Below are 22,790 nucleotides of genomic sequence, written 5' to 3'. Positions count from 1 at the left end.
CCTAAATATTTCCAGTTCTGTTGTACCAATCTGTGTGTTTCTTCTCTGTCTTCTCCCCAGGTCAGGTACATTTGCATGGATTTTATTTTATTTTATTTTATTTTATTTTATTTTATTTTATTTTATTTTATTATTTTATTTTATTTTTATTTTTATTTTATTTATATTTTATTTTATTTTATGTTTTATTTTATTTTATATTTTATTTTATTTTAATTTTAAGATTTTATGTATTTATTCACGAGAAACAGAGAAAGGCAATGGCACAGGCAGAGGGAGAAGCAGGCTCCATGCAGGGAGCGATATGGGACTTGATCCCGGCATTCCAGGATCACGCCCTGGGCCTAAGGTGGCGCTAAACTGCTGAGGCACCCTGGCTGCCCTGCATGGATTTTAAAAAGAACCCGGGAGCTGGGGCCCCTAGGTAGCTCAATGGGTTGAGCCTCCGACTCTTGATTTCTGTTCAGGTCACGATCTCAGTGTTGTGGGATTGAGCCTTGCATTGGAGTTTGCTTGTCCCTCTCCCTCTGCTCCTCCATGTGCTTGTCCACTGTCCTCTCAGTATTTATCTCTCTCTAAAAATAAATAACAGGTACCCAGAAGGGGCGGTTTAGACCTGCTTGACATGGTGTTTTACCACATGTTTGTGAATCTAAACAATAGAATGTGATGAAGGCGTAAATTAAGAATGATAAGAGGTAACTACCATGGACCCACCACCTAATTTAAAGCGTAAAATTTTACCAGCATGGTCTAGGTCCTCTATCCCTCCCCAACATAAGTAACCACTGTCCTCAATTGTGATTCTCATTCCCACCCATTTCTTCTTACTACATATACATTTCCAAGCGATTTAGAATTGTTTATGCTTTTTAACTGTTTAAAAATCAGGTTTAATATTATATGTATGCTGCCACCTGCTTTTTAAAAGCAGCATTATATTTATGAGGCCATCTGTGTTTGTATGCAGTTCTAGGGCTTTGCTGTCCATTGTGGTTAGCCACTAGCCACATATGGCTATTTAAGTTAGAATTAACTGAAATTAAATAAAATGAAAAATTTACTTCTTCAGTCTCCCCAGCCTTGTTTCAAATGCTCACCAAACGTGTAGCTATTGGCATCTGTATTGCGAAGCACAGATACAGAACATTTCCATCATCATAGTAAGTTCTCTAGGATAGCACTGCAGGACATTTTTTTCTTGTGGGTCCCCCCCACCCCCGAAGTATTTGTTGTGTGAATGCCTTACTCTTTATTTTATTTATTTATTTATTCATTCATTCATTCATTCATTCATTCATTCATTCATTCATTTATTTATTTATGATAGTCACAAAGAGAGAGAGAGAGAGAGGCAGAGACATAGGCAGAGGGAGAAACAGGCTCCATGCACCGGGAGCCTGACGTGGGATTCGATCCCGGGTCTCCAGGATCGCGCCCTGGGCCAAAGGCAGTCGCCAAACCGCTGCGCCACCCAGGGATCCCTGCCTTACTCTTTATTTATCCAGTCTCCTATTGATGGGCTTGTGGGTGTGTAAGTTTTTTCTATTACAAATGGCGTTAGAGAGAGAGAGAGAGAGAGTGTGTGTGTGTGTGTGTGTGTGTGTGTGTGTGTAGGTAATCTCCTTGGGTAAATGTGTGATTCTCTGGGGTGTATACTTAGGAGGGAAATTTGGGTGTATACAGTTTAAACTTCATGAGACCTGCTAAATTACTCTTGAGTAGTTTTATCAATTCACATTCCAGAATCAGCGGCATGTAGCAGTAACATTTGGTGACTTTAGGCTCTTTGGCTACTTTGCTGAATGAATGTCTACTGCATGTGACAGCTTTGTCTCAGATTGTGGTTGTCATTTGTTAGAATGCTTTTGAAAACTATAGACTCCTGTGAGTAGGTGTGGAAATCCAACCTAGAAATCTGAAGTTATCAAAGTTGTTTCAATTCTGATTTACATTCAGATTTATTTATTTATTTATGATTTCATGTATTTATTCATGAGAGACACAGAGAGAGAGAGAGGCAGACACACAGGCAGAGGGAGAAGCAGGCTCCATGCAGAGACCCTGACATGGGACTAGATCCCGGGTCTCCAAGGTCACGCGCTGGGCCAAAGGTGGCGCTAAACCGCTGAGCCACCGGGCTGCCCTACATTCAGCTTTATAGCCAGAGCTGTATTCCTTGTTATAGATGTTCAGTCTGCTCTTTAAAAGTAAAATGTGTGTATAGTCCCAAATGTGGAAAATACAGAACTAGTTGAAAACATGTGGATCCTGCTCCCCAATAATGACTGTCATGTTACTTTTAGTGTTCTTTCTTTTTTTTTTTTTTGTTATAAGATTTTCTGTGTTTATTCATGATACACAGAGAGAGAGGCAGAGACACAGGCAGAGGGAGAAGCAGGCTCCGTGCAGGGAGCCTGATGTGGGACTCGATCCTGGGACCCCAGGATCACGACCTGCTCCAAAGGCAGGCACTTAACCACTGAGCCACCCAGGGATCCCTTTCTTTCTTTTTTTCTTTTTTTTAAAGACTTATTTATTTATTCATAGAGAGGCAGAGACACAGGCAGAGAGAGAAGCAGGCTTCTTGCAGGGAGCCCTATATGGGACTCAATCCACGGACCTGGTATCACGCCTTGAGCCAAAGGCAAGATGCTCAACTGCTGAGCCACCCAGGTGTCCCATGTTCTTTCTACTCATCTACATATGGTAATAAGCATGGGAACAGATAGTCTACTTTGGAGAGAGTGGTTTTAAGAGGCTGTGTTGGTTCTCTTTGCCTTGCCTCAATGCGTTGAACTAGGCTCCTGTTGCATTGATGATTTTGCACTTGCCCACTGTTCTGAGTGGCTCAGCATAGTCCTACTATTTGATGGCTGTCAGACTGTGTGGGAGCATTCATCTTTTATATTTACTGTTGGGCTTTTTGGAAAATGAAAAGTAGGTTGGATTCTGTCAGCTCACAGATATTTATTGACAATCTCTTCTCTGTAGTGCTATGCCTTTCACTGTGGTCCCTGCCTCAGGAAGCTGATACCCATCTGGAAAGAGGTGTGAGAGGGCTTGTTATTAGTCTTAATGAGACTATCAGATTGAAGTCTTTAAAGTTCAGAATTGCTAGGAAAGGAAATGGATAGTGGAGGGAAGTCAGGCATTCTACCCGGAGGGATCCATGGGCTGAGGGCAGGGAGACATGGGAGGGCCGAGTGAGGTGCGAAAGTTACCTGTTTTAGTGTTTGTTCTGGTGGCTGTGTCTCCCTGGCCGATAATCCTGGGGGCTTCATCTGAAAGACACGTAATTTTCTGCAGGTGCTGTTTAGTGTATTTTTCTCATTGTAAATCCAGTATCAGTGAGGTGGGTAAGACAGGTACCACCGTTTCTATTTGTTGCACTGTAGATTTAGGTGACATGTTTTTTTTTTTTTTTTTTTTTTTTTAAAGTAATCTCTACCCATCTATAATGAAGCTTGAATTCACAGCCCCAAGATCAAGAGTCGCGTGCCCTACCAACTGAGCGAGCAACCCTGACAATAATAGACCTTAGGTTGAACCCCCAAAATGGGGCATTAATTAGAGGCAGGCTTTTGTAGCACAAGAAGCACCGAGTAACTATTCTGACCTGAAAAGGGCAAAGACCAGGCCAACTGGGAAGACTTGGAGGTAGTAGGAATTTAGCTATTCTCTAAAGAGCCCTTCTAGCAATTAATGTGTTTCTCTTTCTAACTTTTAAATTCTTAATTCCCAGGAGAAAGAATCTGATTAGTATGGCTTAGGCCATGTGTCCACCTCTGGCTCTGTCGCCTGTGGCTGGAGGGGAGGGGTAACATGTTTCAGACGAGGCTACTGGGGTCTTCCTCCTCAAATATCAAAAACTTCCCTAAAAGTTGTCTGCCACAGACAGGCCTAAGAGAGGTAAATTCATTTGTCTGAGTTTACAAGTTACTGGCAAAATTATCAGTAGTTCTGCCCTTAGACTTGGTGAGGTAAAAGGGCCTCTAGAGCCCTAGTGCTCTACAAGGTCCCACTCTGGTTTCCTTTCAGCCATTCCCCTAGTAGGGTGAGGATTCCATGGGATTAAGGAGATATATTCACCTGGGCCCATCTCCCTCACCACTCCTCTTTCAGGTTCTGGACCACATTGTGGATACATGGGACCCCTGGAATCTCTTACCCATACAACCCCACGCTGATTTCCTAGGCTTCTGTGGGCATCTTCCCTGATTTGCCTCTGGAGTGCAAACCATGCAACAATGTGTGCATGCCTAGGCCGGAAGTATAGTTGTTTTAGTGGGGAAGGATGGCCTGAGTGGCCACACTCAAGTGCAAAAGCCTCTTGCATTGTGGGACAGAGCCAGAGGTGTGAAGAGAGGGGGAAAGTGAGGACCACCTTTCCCAGTGTATTTCATTCTGGCACAGAACTCCTGAGGAATGTGAAAATTCCAAATTTGAACCCAGTCTTCCAGGTGGTAATGAAGAAAGTATATTTGTTAAGGCAGGAGAAGACAATATACTTTATTTTTTTAATAGCTTGTTCATATGATTAATACCTTAAAAAGTAGATGTGATATAAGAATTTCCATTTGTACTTCTGCCCCAGGCCCTGAAAGTTTAGAGTTAGGCCTATGTGAGACTGAGACTCTGAAACATGACTTTTTTCCTCATTTGTTATAGAGTGCCTACACATCAGTGGATTCTTAGCAAGGCAAACTACAAAAATTCTGAATTAAAATTTTGGTAGTTTGTGAAACCTTGTGAGAGTTTGTTTCATCATTGTGAGGCATTCCCAGACCATACTGCTGATGGCTTGATCAGTGTTGTAAGACTTCTTAAAAAGGGCCTGGCGGGATCCCTGGGTGGCGCAGCGGTTTGGCGCCTGCCTTTGGCCCAGGGCGCGATCCTGGAGACCCGGGATCGAATCCCACATCGGGCTCCCGGTGCATGGAGCCTGCTTCTCCCTCTGCCTGTGTCTCTGCGCCTCTCTCTCTCTCTCTCTGTGACTATCATAAATAAATAAAAATTAAAAAAAAAAAAAAGGGGGCCTGGCAGTCTATATTAGACAGTAAATGTCATTCAGCTAGCTGTTTGACTTGACTTTTTAATTTTTTTTATTTTTTGACTTGACTTTTGAGACCAAAGAGACTCAGGGTGGGGGTGGTGAATGGGTGACGGGCACTGACGGGGGCACTTGACGGGATGAGCACTGGGTGTTATTCTGTAAGTTGGCAAATTGAACACCAATAAAAAATAAATTTTTTATTAAAAACAAAAAAAAACAAAACAGACTCATTGACCAAAAGGTTTGAACATAGTACAAACATATTGTCTACTAACTTTTACAGTGGATTTGAAACCCAAAGGAGTGATTATGGGGAAGCAGAAAGCCACCTTAAAAACTATATGATTGTTTCATCTTCACTAGTTATTTGAACTTTCATCTGTCCGTTCCATTTTGATCCTTACCAAGCAGTGTCAACTGCCTGAGAGCTGATAGATCTTGGTTCACTTAGTTACCTAAATTATACTGTTATTGCCTCTTTTTTTTTTTTTTTAATTTTTTTATTTATTTATGATAGTCACAGAGAGAGAGAGAGAGAGAGAGAGGCAGAGACACAGGCAGAGGGAGAAGCAGGCTCCATGCACCGGGAACCCGATGTGGGATTCGATTCCGGGTCTCCAGGATCGTGCCCTAGGCCAAAGGCAGGCGCCAAACCGCTGCACCACCCAGGGATCCCTGTTATCGCTTCTTTTTTAAATATCTGGGGCATGTGTGGGGAGAGTAAGGTGGGTATGTGGTATGTATATGTAGTGAGAGAAGGGAGGAGAAAAAGAGACCCCGTATCTCTGGAAATTTGAAATTATTTATGCATACGCATATATCATCTCAAACTTCATAAAAGTAGCTAGTACTGAGAACCATTTTTTTTCTGAGCCATTTGAGAGTAAGGTGTCAAAATGATGCTCGTATGTATCACACCCAAACATTTCAGTCTCTATTTTCTCAAACAAGGCATTCTCCATAATCACAAATCAAACTTCAAAATCAAAATTCAGTGGATGTGTCACTATGATCTAATCTGCAGGCTCCATTCAGATTTTATCGATTGTTCCAATCATGTCCTTAATGATAAAAGGATTCAGTTCAGGATTATGCATGCATCTAGATTTTCATGGTGCTTTTGAAGATTATAAGCCAGTTATTTTTTTTTTAAGATTTTATTTATATATTCATGAGAGAGAGAGAGGCAGAGATACAGGCAGAGGGAGAAGCAGGCTCCATGCAGGGAGCCCAATGTGGGACTCGATCCCGGGTCTCCAGGATCACGCCCTGGGCTGAAGGCGGCGCTAAACTGCTGAGCCACCAGGGCTGCCCCAAGCCAGTCATTTTGTAAAATGTTCCTTAGTCTGAGTTTGTCTGATGTTCCCTCATGATTAGATTCCAGCTTCACACCTTTGGCAGAAATGCCACAGCAAGAGTGCTGCTCATCCCATTCTGGTTTCCACATGCTCCTTTACTGGCAAAGCTAATTTTGATTGTTTGATTAGAATTATGTCTGCCAAATTTCTCCTTTGAAAACAATTCCTCTTTTCTCTATAATTCTCCAATTATTTTTGGAGAGATATTTTGAAAATATGTAAATACCTCATTATTCATCAGACTTTATTAATTAGTTGATTTTAGATCTGTGACTAATGGATTCTAGTTTATTTAAAGTGTTATAATCTGTTGCTATTTATTTTTTTCCCACAAATTGTTCCAACTTGACCAGTGGGAACTCCTTCATGTTGGCTCCTGTTTCCTCTGGACACAGCCCTATGATTCTTTGCGCATTTCCTTGTTTCAGGCAAAGTAAGATTTTTTGGGCTCCTGTCATAACTCTCTCTGCTCTATCGTCAAAATCAGCCATTTCTCCAAATAGAAATTTTTCTCTCTGTGGAGTTTAGAAACCAAGATCTGAGTGTTAGGTGTGCTTGCTGCTACCAGGGCATTGTTGCTTTGATGCTTTGTCTGTGGACGTAGCTCTTCAATATTTGTATGATCATACACATGTGGTGGAATCTACATTTATTTCCTTTTTTTTTTTTTAATTTATTTATTTATGATAGTCACAGAGAGAGAGAGAGAGAGAGAGAGAGGCAGAGACACAGGTGGAGGGAGAAGCAGGCTCCATGCACCGGGAGCCCGATGTGGGATTCGATCCCGGGTCTCCAGGATCGCGCCCTGGGCCAAAGGCAGGCGCCAAACCGCTGCGCCACCCATGGATCCCTACATTTATTTCCTCGTCTATGTATATTGAAAATGAGTTCACACTAATAACCCACCACAGGCCTTTTTTTTTTTTTTTTTTAAGATTTTATTTATTCATGAGAGACAGAGAGAGGCAGAGACATAGGCAGGAGAAGCAGGCTCCTTGCAAGGAGCCTGATGTGGAACTCGATCCTGGACCCCGGGATCATGCCCTAAGCAAAAGGTAGACGTCTGCAGCCCCACAGCCCAGAATTTTTGTCCCATAGCCCTTGCTTATGTTTCTTGCTGTTATTTATTGCTATTGTTATTAGACTATTTTTCTAATCAGACACATTTATTTTTTTTGTTGACTGTTACAAAGAATGTTTTATCGAATATCATTAGATGTACTCTGTTGCTCACTTGTGCAAGAATTTCTGTGCCATTAAAGCCAGAGTGGAACTGGCTTTGCTATGACTCCTTCCAGTGTAGGGAGTATGTGTCCTTCATCGTTGTGTCCTCAGCGCCCAGAGGGGCACACAGTAAGTGCTCAGTAAACATTTATTGGATTTGTGTGGTCCTCAGCTTCTTTTTTTTTTTTTTATTTTTTTTTTTTTATTTTTTTTTATTTTTTTTTTTTGGTCCTCAGCTTCTTTTAATGAACAGTAAACCTTAAATAATGACATTTTTGCTAGATGGTGAGGAGCTACTGCTTTGCGATTTAAAGCCAACATTTTTTCTTCCTAAGCAGTTCTGCCTTTTTTTTTCAACAGAAGGTGGTCTTTTGCTCCATTAAGGAAGCTCTGGAAGTGGACTGGAGCAGTGATAAGGCAAAGGCAGCTCTGAAGCGAACAACTTCGGATTACTTTCTCCTTCAAGGTGAGGACTCAGAGCATAGTTTACCAGGGAGCACTTTGTGCTGTGATTGTTACAACTGTGGCTGCAGAGTGCAGGGGGTTTCTTGATGTTTGTCCTTAGTCGAGTTCCTACTGAACTGGTTCTCAGTGGCCATGAGCTGGTTCTCAGTAGCCACTTGAGAACATCCATACAGATGGTGATGAGGTCCCTCATTGAGTTCTGCATAACCCTCACCCTTCCACAGGGAGATTGAGTTAGAGATACTGTTTTTATTTTTCAAATTTTCAAAGCACTTTTGGTTGCATTTGGATAGTCCTCAGCCTTCCTTTCTCCAGGGCTGGGTCTGTGCAGACTCCTAGAACACCCCCTACCCCAAGTCAGGACAGATGGTGGCTATGTATAATAGCTACACAAAATTCCTTCCTCCCCAAGCACTATGTATATTGATTCAAAGGGAAATATGTAAAACTATATAAAATTTTTTAATAAATTGAAAACGAGACAAAGCTAATTAGCTAGGAATGAGGCTTTCTCCCTATTAGTGGTGTTAACTAGGCTGGGGTTGGGGAGAGTTGGGAAAAACTAGAGTACTTAATACCCCATTGATAAAGAAATCATCCAGCGGGTGGGAAATCATCCAGTCGGTTAGGTAGGAAGGAATCTTAGGCACGTGTCTCTGCTAGGACTCAGAAAATACCTCCTTCTCTGGACTGGGAAGGGCAGCAAGGCAGTGCCATCTCTAGTCCAGCCTGAGCATGGGGCCTGGGCCATTGGGAGAAGCTGATCCCTCAGTGTCTGGCATATTGAGAGCCCTCAGTAAACCATAAGCCATTAATTTGCAAAGGCTTGGGGTATAACTTGAGTGGTTCTTATTGCTGCTATAAAAGGAGAGTCAGCTGGTATTTGAGTTTACCAAAATCTGGTAATTTCTCAATGAGGGCAGTTTTGCTAACTGGGCGCATTAGTGATGTCAAAACATTTTTAGTTGTTCAGGCTGGGAGCAAGTAGGGTGCAGAGGGGTGGGCATGTTGCTAAATATCCATGGCACAGGCCAGCCCACCATGACTTTTTCTTTTTCTTTTTTTTTTTTTTAAAGATTTTATTTATTCACGAGAGAGACACAGAGAGAGAGAGAGAATGGCAGAGGGAGAAGCAGGCTCCACGCAGGGAGCCTGATGTGGGACTCAATTCCGGGTCTCCAGGATCAGGCCCTGGGCTGAAGGCAGTGCTAAATCACTGAGCCACCCAGGCTGGCCCCGCCCCCCCTTGCAGTTTCTAAAATATTTTCTTCTTCCAGCTCATCAACATAGTAACCTTGTGAGGTAGTCAGGATAGGAATTCTCCCCAGTTTGGTTTCTTGAGGTGAGGAAACAGAGACCCAGAGAGGTTCAGTGTTTTACCTAAGAGAACACAGACAAGCAACTGCAAATGAGCTAGGGCCCTGATCCACTCAGGTCTTTGAAGCCTAATGCCATGTGAGACACCTGAAAAGAGCAGCCTTGCTCCATTCTAAGTGCTTTGTAGGTGTTAGCTTATGAGATCTTCACCACACTCATGTGAGGTAGCTGCTATTCCTCTATCATAGGTGTTTTATTTTTTTTTATAAATATCTTTTTAATTTTTTATTTATTTATGATAGTCACAGAGAGAGAGAGAGAGAGAGGCAGAGACATGCAGAGGGAGAAGCAGACTCCATGCACCGGGAGCCCGATGTGGGATTCGATCCTGGGTCTCCAGGATCGCACCCTGGGCCAAAGGCAGGCGCTAAACCGCTGAGCCACCCAGGGATCCCTATCATAGGTGTTTTAAAAGATACAGATCAATGAAGACTGAGGTCTGTGGCCATCCCTGCCCTCAGGAGCCCATCACTAAGAGGGGGGGTGGGCAACAGTGTTGGAGGAGGTGTATATTTAATTCAGACACTGTGGGCCAGCACCAGCAGAAGTTACAAAGGGTTGGGGAAGTAGGTCCTGGGGAAGAAGTGGTAGCCTTAATTGTGACACATTTAGCAGGCAGTGGTGCACGGTTGTTCAGAACAGGAGCTTTGGAATCAAAACGTCTGGTTTTTCAGTCCTGGTTCTGTTATTTTTTAAGGTGGGTGATGTTGAGCCACATAGTTAAATTCCCAGAGGCTCACTCAAATTCCCCTCTGACTGGGGGTGTTAATAGCACTTGGCTCTTGGGGTTTTTGTAAGGCTAGATCCTATACATACATACAAAGGGCTCAGCACAGAGCAAGGAAGTCCTAGAAACCTGTGTTATCTGTGAAGGTGGACTTTTGTATTTTGGGTTTTTGTTTTTTGGCATGAGTAGTTGGCAACTGTGTGGAAATTTTGAGATTGACTTGATTTCCCTTAATTCCATGCTTGAGTAGGTATTATCATGGCAGCAATCCTAGAAGATTTTAATTTTCTGCCTGTGACACTTTGTTGGATAATACATCCCATATTTTTACTTCTCTTTTCTAAATGGTACTTGTTTTTCAGGGCTTCGGATTTGGTGATTAAAACAATGTTTATTAGTTAATAGTGATAGAAATTTTTTTATAGTAAGAAATACATACCATAAAGTTGACTATCTTAACCATTTTTACATGTACAGTTCTATAACTGTCGTTAGAGTTATAAAAGGAGGCAGGCCCACATATCCTCTAGGCCAGATATGGCAGGAATGGGCTTTCCACTCCTTCCTCCATCCCCATCACCTGTGGCATGTGTGGCTGAAGGACCCTAGTCACTAGCTGGCAAGTACAGATCCTCAGGCCACTTTGCCTAAGCCTTAGAACCCATTCAGCGGCACAGGAGAAGTGACTCGCCATTGTCTTAGAACAAATTAGTGGTCTCCTGACTCTTCCAGGGGCTTGTTCCTTCACCCCACACTCAGTGCTCTTCCTAACTGTTTGTAGATAACCATCACAACCTTTCCTGGCCTCTCTCTCTGCAGCAGATGACTAACTTTTCTTGTGTGGTGTCATACACACATTCCTCGTGATTTTTTTTTTTTTTCTTTTAATCTATCCAAGCTCTGCTGTATCTTTCCAGAGGGGCTGCAACTAGAGCTGTGGGGAGTGCTCCAAATGCAGTGAGCACAAGGGCCTGCATTGGCTCTTGGGAGATTCTTTACGAAAGCATGCTTAATTAACGACCTCTGTTGCCTGCTGGACTAAAGTTCTGGAAGTAGAGGGAAATGCCTCTTGTGATCTCTTTCCTTGGTTACACCAGCAGCTTAGAACCCTCTGCTTATAGATATGAAGGTGGCTCTCTATGGATGTATCATCTTGATCTTATATCCAGAGAAATACTCCTTTCGATTTTCTGCTCAGCCACTCGTGGAGCTATCAGATTCTCCTGTAATTTGACCTCATTGGATTTATGCAGCAGAGCATAGCAGCTTCCACATGTGAAGTTGCCTTCTGCCATATATGCTTGCCATCAACTGTCTTTGTGACCTTGGGTAAATAACTTGCTTTTCTAGGATTTTGTTTCCTCACTTATTAAATGATAAGACTAAGCCGCCTGTTTTGAAAATCTTTCACAGCCTGAACAATCAGTGAATATTCTTCTTGTATTTTTCTACTTTTCTAGACTTTATTGAACTATAACTTATACTAGGGAATTTACTTATTTTAAGTGTATTTCTTTCAAAAAACTCTAGGAATTTTAATTTTTTTTTATTTTTGGGGTTTTGTTTTGTGTTTCTATTAAGAAATAAACTAATTCAGGGATCCATGGGTGCCTCAGCGGTTTGGCGCCTGCCTTTGGCCCTGGGCGTGATCCTGGAGTCCCAGGATCAAGTCCCGCATCAGGCTTCCTGCATGGAGCCTGCTTCTCCCTCTGCCTGTGTCTCTGCCTCTCTCTCTCTCTCTCCTCTCTCTCTCTCTCTCTCTCTGCCTTTCATGAATAAATAAATAAATCGTAAAAAAATTAATTCAAACAGAATATCCTCGATGTAGTCCTGAAGTTTGATTTTTTTTTTTTTCCTTTTACAGACTTTATTTATTCATGAGAGACACAGAAAGAGACAGACAGACAGACACACATAGGCAGAGGGAGAAGCAGACTCCCCCACAGGACCTTGTGATCAAGCCCTGAGTCAAAGGCAGATGCTCAACCGCTGAACCACCCAGGTGTCCCTCCTGAAGTTTGATTTTTTTAAAGATTTTATTTATTTATTCATGAGAGACACACAGAGAGAGAGAGAGAGAGAGAGAGGCAGAGACATAGGCAGAGGGAGAAGCAGGCTCCATGCAAGGAGCCTGATGTGGGACTCGATACCAGGTCTCCAGGATCACACCCTGAGCTGCAGGCGGCACTAAACCGCTGCACCACCTGGGCTGCCCTGAAGTTTGATTTTAACTAGAACCATTCTTGGGGCACCTGGGTGGCTCAGTTGGTTAAGCATCTGACTTCAGCTTCATTTTTTTCTTCTTTTTTCTTTTTGTTAAACTGGATGGCCTTACATGATATAGAACATCTTGGAGCACATACAGAGTGACCTAATATGTCTTGTTGGCTGCATGATGTATTTCTATGGGTATCTGTTGTTTGTGAACAGTTTCTTTCTTTCTTTCTTTCTTTCTTTCTTTCTTTCTTTCTTTCTTTCTTTCTTTCTTTCTTTCTTTCTTTCTTTCTCTTTCTTTCTTTCTCTCTTTCTCTCTCTCTCTCTTTCACAGCTAGAGAGAGAGGCAGAGGGATAAGCAGGCACCATGCAGGGAGCCCGACATGGGACTCGATCCCAGGTCTCCAGGATCACGTCCTGGGCTGTAGGCGGCGCTAAACAGCTGCGCCACCGGGGCTGCCCCCAGTTTCATTTTGAAAGGCATATAAGGGACGCCTGGGTGGCTCAGCAGTTGAGCATCTGTGTTTGGCTCAGGGTGTGATCCTGGGGCCTGGGATCGAGTCCCACATTGGGCCCTTGGGAGCCTGCTTCCCCTCTGCCTATCTCTCTGTGTCTCTCATGAATAAATAAATAAAATGTTTATTTAAAATTTTTTTTTGGTATATTTTTTTATTGGAGTTCAACCTGCCAACATATAGTATAACACTCAGTGCTTGGGTCCCTGACGATGGCTCAGCGGTTTAGTGCCTGCTTTTGGCCCGGGGCATGATCCTGGAGTCCCAGGATCGAGTCCCACATCGGACTCCCTGCATGGAGCCTGCTTCTCTCTCTGCCTGTGTCTCTGCCTTTCTCTGTGTGTCTCTCATGAATACGTAAAATCTTTAAACAAAACAAAAAAACAAAAACACCCAGTGCTCATCCCGTCAAGTGAAAAATATGGAACATTTCACAAATTTGTGTGTCATCCTTGCTTAGGGGCCATGCTAATCTTCCCTGTATTGTTCCAATTTTAGTATATGTGCTGCCGAAGCGAGCACTAAATAAATAAAATCTTAAAAAAAAAAAAAAAAGGCATGTAAGCGATTTTCGGTTTTTCCTGGTCCTTGGAATTTGTTCCCAAGAACCTTTCTAGGAAGATGACTTAATATACCTCTAACAATACCTTACGAGTTCTTAGTGAGGACAGAGTGCTTGTTTTTTTTTTTTTTTTTTTTTTTAAGATTTTATTTATTTATTCATGAGAGAGAGAGAGAGAGAGGCAGAGACAGAGGTAGAGGGAGGAGCAGGCTCCATGCAGGGAGCCTAATGTGGGAGTGGATCCCGGGTATCCAGGATCACGCCCTGTGCTGAAGGCGGTTCTAAACCGCTGAGCCACCGGGGCTGCCCCAGAGTGCTGGTTTGGCGGTGATGTACACCTGAGATGACCTCATAGGGTCTGTTTAATTATTGCCCAGTGGAGCACATAGTAGGTATTCCATAAGTAAATATTTTTTGCCTGAGTGACTGGCTTTTGTTGATCTGGTCATTTGCTCCACTGTAGAGGGAGAGCAGCCTGCCCACTGGTGTCCCTGCAAGATTTTCTTGCTTGCCTGCTTCTCTAGGTACCTGTCAGGCTCTTGATTTCAACATCGCTCTCACCTGCCCCTCACATGTGTTTCTTACTGCCCCATTCACAATTCAGCCTCTGGTGGAGCAGCTGCCCTGTGGTGTGTGTGTGTGTATGTGTTTGCCTTGTTTGGGTGTTGAGTGTTTTTCCAGTTTACTTAATAAGATAGTGGCCAGACTGCATGCTTCCTGCTGCATTTTTCCACTATCTTAAGAGTTGGCCTCACCATCTGTGAGCAAAAGGTCTCATCTTTTTATTATTCTCCCATGGCATGTTGCAAAACATTAAGCGTGAGCTGGTTTCCTGTGGCAAAAAGTTGACTTTGATTTGTTCTTTTTGAGGTTACTGTGAGTTTATCATAACAGGAGTGCTAAAAATACCAAGTCTAGTATGGAAACAGCATTCACTTAACAAGCATGAACAATAACACGCAGGTTTAGCCCAGAGCAGGAAAAAATGGGCTTCATCACAAGATGAGAATTTCTTAGAGAATCCTTGGCAATCTGAACTTTCTTAGTCTCTGTTCTAATGAGTTGTGGAAAAGTACTTAGGCTGCTTTTGAGCCACAGAATTAAAGCTAAAAATAATCTTAACCAAACTTACTTGAACACCTGTATGTGCCAGATTCTGTGCCTGGGAATCCTCATCAGATTCTTGCCAGTGGAAAAGAGAAATGCAAATCATTCTCCTCCTTGAGAGAATAGCTGTAATAGGGCTCTGGAGAAGGCTGTTGTGTTGCGCTGTTCTGTTCTTTAGCGTGTGTGAATTACTTCATAATAAACTACTGTATTGCTCAGGGAACAGGGGGTCTGGCCGTCTTGGGGAGCCAAGAAGTCTTCACAGAGGACAAGACAACTGAGCTGGCTTTTTTTTTTTTTTTTTTTTTTTAAGATTTTATTTATTCATGAGAGACAGAGAGAGAGAGGCAGAGTCACAGGCAGAGGGAGAAGCAGGCTCCATGCAGGGAGCTCGACGTGGGACTCGATCCCAGTTCTCCAGGATCAGGCCCTGTGCTGAGGGCGGCGCTAAACCGCTGAGCCACCCGGGCTGCCCCTGAGCTGGCTTTTAAAGAAGAGGGGTTTGCTAGGGGCTGAAGAGAAGTGAGAATATTGCGGATAGAGGAGCAAGCAATCCCTGCACAGGGCTAGAGGTGCCAAGACCATAGCACAGTGAGGCTGGAGCTCTCTGGTCACTGGCTGGAGAGAAGATCATTGGGGCCCTGCTTTTTTAGCCATGGATTGATTGATTGATCAATTGATCGATCTTATTTTTAAGTGATCTCTACACCCAACGTGGGACAACTCTGAGATCAAGAGTTACGTGCTCAACAACAACAACAACAAAAAAGAGTTACATGCTCTTTTGAGCCAATCAAGCGCCTTGGACTTTTAATCTTTTTTAAAAGATTTTATTTATTTATTCATGAGAGACAGAGAGAGGGAGGCAGAGACATAGGCAGAGAGAGAGAGAGAGAGAGAGAGAAGCAGGCTCCATGCCGGGAGCCTGATGTGGGGCTCAATCTGGGGACTCCAGGATCACGCCCTGGGCCGAAGGCAGGTGCTCAACCTCTGAGCCACTCAGGCATTCCTAGGCTTTTATTTTTATTTTATTTTATTTTATTTTATTTTATTTTATTTTATTTTATTTTATTTTTTTATTTTATTTTATTTATTTTATTTATTTTATTTTTTTAGGCTTTTATTTTTATATAGCTAGTCATTCCCCAGCTGATAGGATATTAGAATCACTCAGGGAACATTTGAAAAATACAGATTCCCTGGTTCTAACTCAGATTTATTGGATTTATTGGATCTGGTATGTTCATAAAGCTCCACAGTTTCTTAAGGCTGAGCCAATTAGAGGGAAACTGCCATGGGAGAGGGGCTACCTGTGTTCTGTGTCACAGCTTTAAGTTACTTGTGGTCTTTGCAGCATATTATTTATTTCAAATGAGACCATTATTACACTGAGGCAGGAAAAAGGAACTAACCCATGTAGCTTTTGAATTTATACCCTCAGACTAAAGAAGAAAGAACTATAAACAAATACTGAACTCTAGTTAGTAGGTTTGTTTTTCACAGTGGTCAATGGGTTAGCAATTCTGAAACTAGTTATTGTTTGCTCTAGAACTGAGCAAATAGATAAATATATTGTGGATAATGAGAATCAGATTTTTTTTTATTGCCAGAAAACAAAGTTCCTATAAGTATGGAAAATGGGAAAGGCTACAAGGAACTCTGTGGGATCAGATGGGAATTGGGGTCACCAGATGAACTCAGTTTTTCTATGTAGGTACAGAAATACATGTATGTATGTTTGTTTTTAAAGATTTTACTTGGGATCCCTGGGTGGCGCAGCGGTTTGGCGCCTGCCTTTGGCCCGGGGCGCGATCCTGGAGACCCGGGATCGAATCCCACATCGGGCTCCCGGTGCATGGAGCCTGCTTCTCCCTCTGCCTGTGTCTCTGCCTCTCTGTCTCTCTCTCTGTGACTATCATGAATAAATAAATAAAATCTTTAAAATAAATAAATAAATAAATAAAGATTTTACTTATTTATTTATTCATGAGAGACCCAGAGAGAGAGAGGCAGACATAGGCAGAGGGAGAAGCAGGCTCCCCACAGGGAGCCTGATCCGGGACTCAATCCTGGACCCTGGGATCACACCCTGAGGTGAAGGCAGACGTTCAGCCTCTGAGTCACCCAGGCATCCCCCTAAATAAATAAAATCTTAAAAAAAAAAAAAAAAAAAAAGAACCGAGGACCTCTTATTCCAGATTAAAGAGAATAAGGCATTGATAACTAAGGGGAATGGAGAATTCTAGATTGGGTTTGAGAGTAGGGGAAGATTTTTTTTTCTTTTGCTCTCAAGGACATTATTGGGACCGTTGATAAAATTTGAAAAAGGTCTGTAGATTAGATAATACTTTATCAATTTTAATTTCACGGTTTGCATAATTGTTTTGTGGTTATGTAAGAGAATGTTCTTGTTTTTAGGAAATACACTCTGAAGTATTTACGGGCGAATGTCAGATCATTCAGGAAAAAATGAATACATGTAGATATAAAATAACGATAAATGTGGCAGAATTTTTTTAAGATTTTATTTATTTATTCATGAGAGACACAGAGAGAGGGGCAAAGACATAGGCAGGAGGAGAAGCAGGCTCCCCACAAGGAGCCTGGTTTGGGACTCGATCCCGGACCCTGGGATCACGCCCTGAGCCGAAGGCAGACGCTCAACTGCTGAGCCACCCAGGCGTCCCAAATGTGGTAGAATGTTAACATTTGGGAAATCTTTTTTTTTTTTTTTTTAAGATTTTATTTATTCATGAGAGTCACACAGAGAGAGGCAGAGACATAGGCAGGCAGAGGGAAAAGCAGGCCTCCTGTGGTGAGCCCAGTGCAGGACTTGATCCCGGATGCTGGGATCACGACCTGAGCAAAAGGCAGGTGCTCACTGAGCCACCCAGGCGCCCAACCTTTGGGAAATCTAGATGAAGTTATACAGGAATTCTGTATACGGTTTTCCTGTATGTCTAAAATTATACATAGCGTCTGGTTGGCTCAGCCGGTTAAGCATCTGTTTTCGGCTCAGGTCAGAATCCCAGGGTCCTGGGTTTGAGCCCTACATTGAGCTCCCTGCTCAGTGGGGAGTCTGCTTCTCCTCCCTTTCTTTCTCTTGTAATCCCCCTTACTGCTTCTTCCTCCACACGTGCTCTCTCTCTCTCAAAAATAAAATCTTCAAAAATTAAAATAAACAGAAACAATCTCCAAAAGAACTTATTCTCAGCACCTGGAAAATTCTGATATTTGATAGCTGATGAGTAATACTTGCAAAGGGCTTTTCGGTCTGTGCAGGGTCCATAGAATGGTGTATTTTAAGAGCACCTGCTCATCATCTCTTCAGATAGTGGGGAGATCTGAATCTCTTATTCTCTCTGTGCAGTTCCTCCAGAAGAGAGCCATATAGGTTTCCTAGCTTTTCAAGGCTGCCTAGAGACCCTTGCTGTTAAAGAAATACTATATATCATCAGTGAGAACAGCAAAGCCTTGATGAATCAGGAGATGAAGAGCATGTCTCTGTCTGACCTATTTGCCATTTTTTCTTCTGTAGAGCATTCGTCAAGTTCAGACACTTGATTGGCATCTCCTTTCACCTAGAGCCCTAGCCTACCTAGCACTCTACATGGTGCTCTGTGGGACCAGAGTTCAGTCTGGGACCTCCTGATCTCCCCCTCTCTGTCACCCTCTCTCCTGTTCAGATGACCACAAGTTCTCTCCTAGGACTGCCTCTCACCCGCAGCCTTCATTAGTGCCATAGTCCCTTTACCAGCCTCTGAATTCAGAGTTCCTTCTAATGCATATTCAGTCACCAGACTGATCTATCTAGACACTGAAACCATTCCATGAATCTTTCTTGCCATTAGGATACAATTTAAACTTAGTGGCTTGTATTTCTAGTCCTGGGACCTATTGACCTCTTTTCAAATCCTTTGCATTCCCTAGTGCCCTCCCTGGACCCCACTCTTACTACTTGCTGTCACCCCCTTCATTTTTTTTTTTTTTTTTTTACCCCCTTCATTTTTATACAAATTTCCATTCCTTTGGAAGAGGCTTCAGCCCTTCCCACTTACCCTCATTGCTCAGCTCCTGTGCTACCTCTAGGAACCTACGCCCCTTATCTGAGTTGGGTTTCTTTCCTCTGTAGTCCACATACCACCCCCCAGATAATAGAGCTGACTGGAGGGTTGTCTTGTGGGCTCCCTCATCTCTTGACTGTCCAGCAGAGGCCTGACTCAGAATAGGGGCTTGGTAAATGTGGGTTGATTGATTGCTTAGGCCATCAGTCCCATGTTTGGAGAACTTTGTTAAAAAATTTTTTTTAAGATTTTATTTATTTATTTATTTAAAAAAAATTTTTTTTAAATTTTTATTTATTTATGATAGTCACACACAGAGAGAGAAGCCGAGACATAGGCAGAGGGAGAAGCAGGCTCCATACACCGGGAGCCCAACGTGGGATTCGATCCCGGGTCTCCTGGATCGCGCCCTGGGCCAAAGGCAGGCGCCAAACCGCTGCGCCACCCAGGGATCCCAAGATTTTATTTATTTAAGAGAGAGAGCACACAAGTGGGGGAGGAGGAGGGGAGGGGCAGAAGGAAAGGGAGAAGCTGACTGCTTGCTGAGCAGGGAGCCTGATGCAAGGCTCAATCCCAGGACTCTGGGCAGACGCTTAACCAACTGAACCACTCAGGTTCCCCAGAATTTTGCTAATTCTCAGTCTGTGGATTCATTGATTTATTTTAGGCTTATGTAAAGCGCTTAGATGTGCTAATTTGGCTGCATTCTTTTCCCCACTGCCACAAGACTGGAAGTATGTAAGCCCCAGACTTGGTTACATGATATAAGCCATAAGCATCTAAAGGATTGAAGTGTTTCCACTCTGCTTTAACTCCCCATGTCCAGGGAGCAAGGACCTCTTAGTAACCAGCAACTCCTGTCTCTGCTAGGAGTTGGTGAGGTCAGGGCCCTCCACTCAGGGATTAGGCTCTTTTCTAGGGTGACTAATTGTTCTGGGTTCGTAAATCTAGCCAGACAAGTTTGGGGTTCACATCTCCTTTCTCCTGCCAGTAGAATTTTCTCAGTCACCTGAGAAGGCTGCCTTGAAGCCTGCAGAGTTAGATCTGGAAAGGAGTGTCGGTCCCAGCTCTGCTATGTATTTCTTGGCCTTAAGCAAGTCCCTTTACTTTGTGGCCTTTTTGGCAATGGAGATTTTGAAGATTTTCTACTTGAGATGATTATGTACAGGAGAGCCTTTGAAGTAGTTCTGTTTTCTCCTTTATTAAATTATAAAAGTGAGGCATATTAGTAAAATATAAAGCTATCTCAGAGGAAACTGCTGCTTCTTGTGTATTCTTCTAGAACTAACTTTCTTGCTTGCTTTCTTGGTTTCTTTCTTTCTTTCTTGGTTTATTTATTTATTTGTAACAGATGCCCAACCTGGGGCTTGAACTTGCAACCTTGAGATCAGGAGTCACATGCTCTCCTGAATAAGCCAGCCAGGCATCTGTAGAGCTTTCTGGTATTTTATACTTCATTTTTCATCATTTCTGCATGGATTTTTTTAAAAAGATTTATTTATTTATTCATGAGAGATACACAGAGAGGCAGAGTCACAGGCAGAGGGAGAAGCAGGCTCTTCACAGGGAACTGGACGCGGGACTCGGGACTTGATCTCATCACGCTCTAAGCCGAAGGCAGACGCTCAACCATTGAGCCAACCAGGTGTCCCAGCCACCCAGGCGTCCCATCTACATGGATTCTTTTGCAAGATGTCTTGATGATGAACGCTTTATAATTATTATTTTTTTATTTTTTATTTTTTTTTTTTACTGTTGGAGACTTGAGAAAACTTTCTTTGATGCCTCCTCCTTCTACTTGCCCTGCCCCCACACATTCCTTACTTACCTCCCAGTTTTTATGATTTATAATTGTCTTTGTTTCTAGGCCTCAGCTTGATTTGGTGATGAGTTCTGTTCAGAAGGAACTTCTTATTTTAGAACTTATAACCTTTGTGGACCAGGTCAGGGGCAACCGTCACTGTTCGCCTGGCATTCCCCGTTGGGTGTTTTGGTGTCCAGCAATGACAAGGACCACTGAGGAGACGGCCACAGGGAAGTGGGTTCTGATAAGAGGGGTGGCAGTCGAGTACTTGTTGATTCATTGCCGTCATGACCACAGAGGTTTAAAAATAATTTGTAGGAAGGGCAAAAGAAAAAAAGCAGTGGTTTTTTGGTTGTTGTTCTGTTTGGGTTTTTTGGTGCCACTGCCTTATCAGTGGTAGAGAACCCAGACCGCAGTCATTCAGAAAGGAAGGCAGTGCCATGTGAGAAAATAGAGGTGAAGGGAAGGACAGAGGTGACCCATAAGTGCAGTCTAGTGCCTTATAGCCGTCAAGAAAACCCACCCTGGTTAGGCATCTGTTCCACTCTTCAGTCTGACAAATGGGCATAACCCTAAGTGCCTCGTCAGCCCACAAGGATCAAATTAAGGCCCGGCACATGTTGTGCATTCATAATTGTTGATTAAGCTCTTTACATGCATCACAATCACATTAAATCTTCATAACACCCTTGTGAGAGCAGATCTTATTATGATCGTTCATTTTCATATCAGGATATTGAGTGTTGGACAGGCCAAGTCATTTGTCCAAACCTAGTTAAGTGTTTAAGCATTGCCCAACACAGTAAAAAAATTTCAAATTATTTAATTTATTTGAGACAGAACAAGTGGGAAGTAGGGGCAGAAGGAGAAGGAGAGGGAAAAGCAAACTGCCTGCTGAGCAGGGAGCCCAAAGTTGGTCTCCATCCCAGGATCCCAGGATCATGACTGGAGCTAAAGGCAGACTCTTAAATGATTGAGCCACCCAGATGCCCCCCACCAAAGCTGTCACCTTTTTTTTTTTAAACCTTTTTTGTTTAATTTTTATTTATTTATGATAGTCACAGAGAGAGAGAGAGAGAGAGAGAGAGAGGGGCAGAGACACAGGCAGAGGGAGAAGCAGGCTCCATGCACCGGGAGCCCGACGTGGGATTCGATCCCGGGTCTCCAGGATCGCGCCCTGCGCCAAAGGCAGGCGCCAAACCGCTGCGCCACCCAGGGATCCCCACTGTCACGTTTTAATTGCAGCTAACCCTTGAACAACACAGATTTGAAATGTGCAGGTCCACATCAATTTTTTAAATAAAAATATAGTGCAGTACTGTGAAGTGTATTTTTTTCCTTTTCTCTTTGATTTTTCATAATAACATTTCCTTTAGTGTAATATATAATAGATAATATATGAATATTTGTTAATCAACTGCTTTTGTTATCACTAAGGCTTCCTTCCAGTTAGCAGTAGGTTATTAGTAGGGAAGTTTTTGGAGAATCAAAGTTATATGTAGATTTTTGAGTTAACGGGGGATCAGTGCCCCTAAACTCCTGGGTTGTTGTTCAAGGGTTGGCTAATGGCATTATGTCCTTTTTAAAAATCTGAACTTCACAAAAGCCCTGTGACATTTCCTTCGTCTACTTTGGCAGATGGGAACCTGAGGCCCCTGAGAGCAGATTGTAATAATGGGCAGCATTGTCAGCGAGACCTGCCTGGTTGTTTGCTTTGCAGCCCTACATCCCCCACCCCCGACATGAGCCTGTGTTTGAGCTGCTCCTGGGCCCCCAGCCCAGCTGCAGTTCTTGTTCAGCGCCTCCGATCTTTTCTCTGACTGTCAGACAACAGTCACGGGAATGTCCTGTGCCATCTTCCCTCGGTGAGAGTGGTTGGCAGAGAGCAGCAGATGCCCAGAGTCAAGGTCATGTGCCACTCAAGTGCTGGGCTAGAGAAAAGCCCCTGTCTCCCTGCTGCTTGTGACCAGTCAGGGTGAGTGTGAATGCAGAGGGCTCTGTCAAAACTGCTCTGTGAGTAGAGGGTGCGCTTGGCAAAACTGATAGAGACTGGGCCGTGTAGCAGTGGGCCGTGGATCTCTCTGCCCTCTGCAAAATTGTCTCTGAATTTTAGAATTTCTTTGTCTTTTTAAGTTACAGTCTTTGCATACTAGTCAAAACGTTCTACTTCAAAGGTGGGAGTCAAGCTCAGGAATCACTTGACATTTTTTAGAGGAGAAATAGTCTTTGGCTGGACTGGAGTGTGACCCAGTGGCTTGCATCATTCTAAACTGGTGGGCTCTGGAGTGGGGAGCCAAATCCTTTCAAAGTGATTTTT

General features: G+C 43.1%; 1 protein-coding gene and 1 non-coding gene across 4 annotated transcripts in view; one reads left to right on the top strand and one right to left on the bottom strand.

The window, feature by feature from the left end:
• SAE1 (SUMO1 activating enzyme subunit 1) overlaps positions 1-22,790 on the top strand; it is an 82,484-nt gene that overhangs the window by 29,632 nt on the left and 30,062 nt on the right. For all 3 annotated transcript variants that reach the window (XM_025424542.3, XM_025424541.3, XM_025424543.3), the window contains exon 6: positions 7,999-8,104. In XM_025424542.3, coding sequence (XP_025280327.1) covers positions 7,999-8,104 — 106 coding nt within the window. The remainder of the gene's footprint in view (positions 1-7,998; positions 8,105-22,790) is intronic.
• On the bottom strand, positions 13,352-13,458 carry LOC112645778 (U6 spliceosomal RNA). The gene has a single exon (XR_003127247.1). It is a non-coding gene; the product is annotated as a U6 spliceosomal RNA (small nuclear RNA).

This window comes from Canis lupus, chromosome 1, assembly GCF_003254725.2.
Source record: "Canis lupus dingo isolate Sandy chromosome 1, ASM325472v2, whole genome shotgun sequence".
NCBI classification, from domain to species: Eukaryota; Metazoa; Chordata; class Mammalia; order Carnivora; family Canidae; genus Canis; species Canis lupus.
This window is presented reverse-complemented; position numbering and strand designations above follow the sequence as displayed.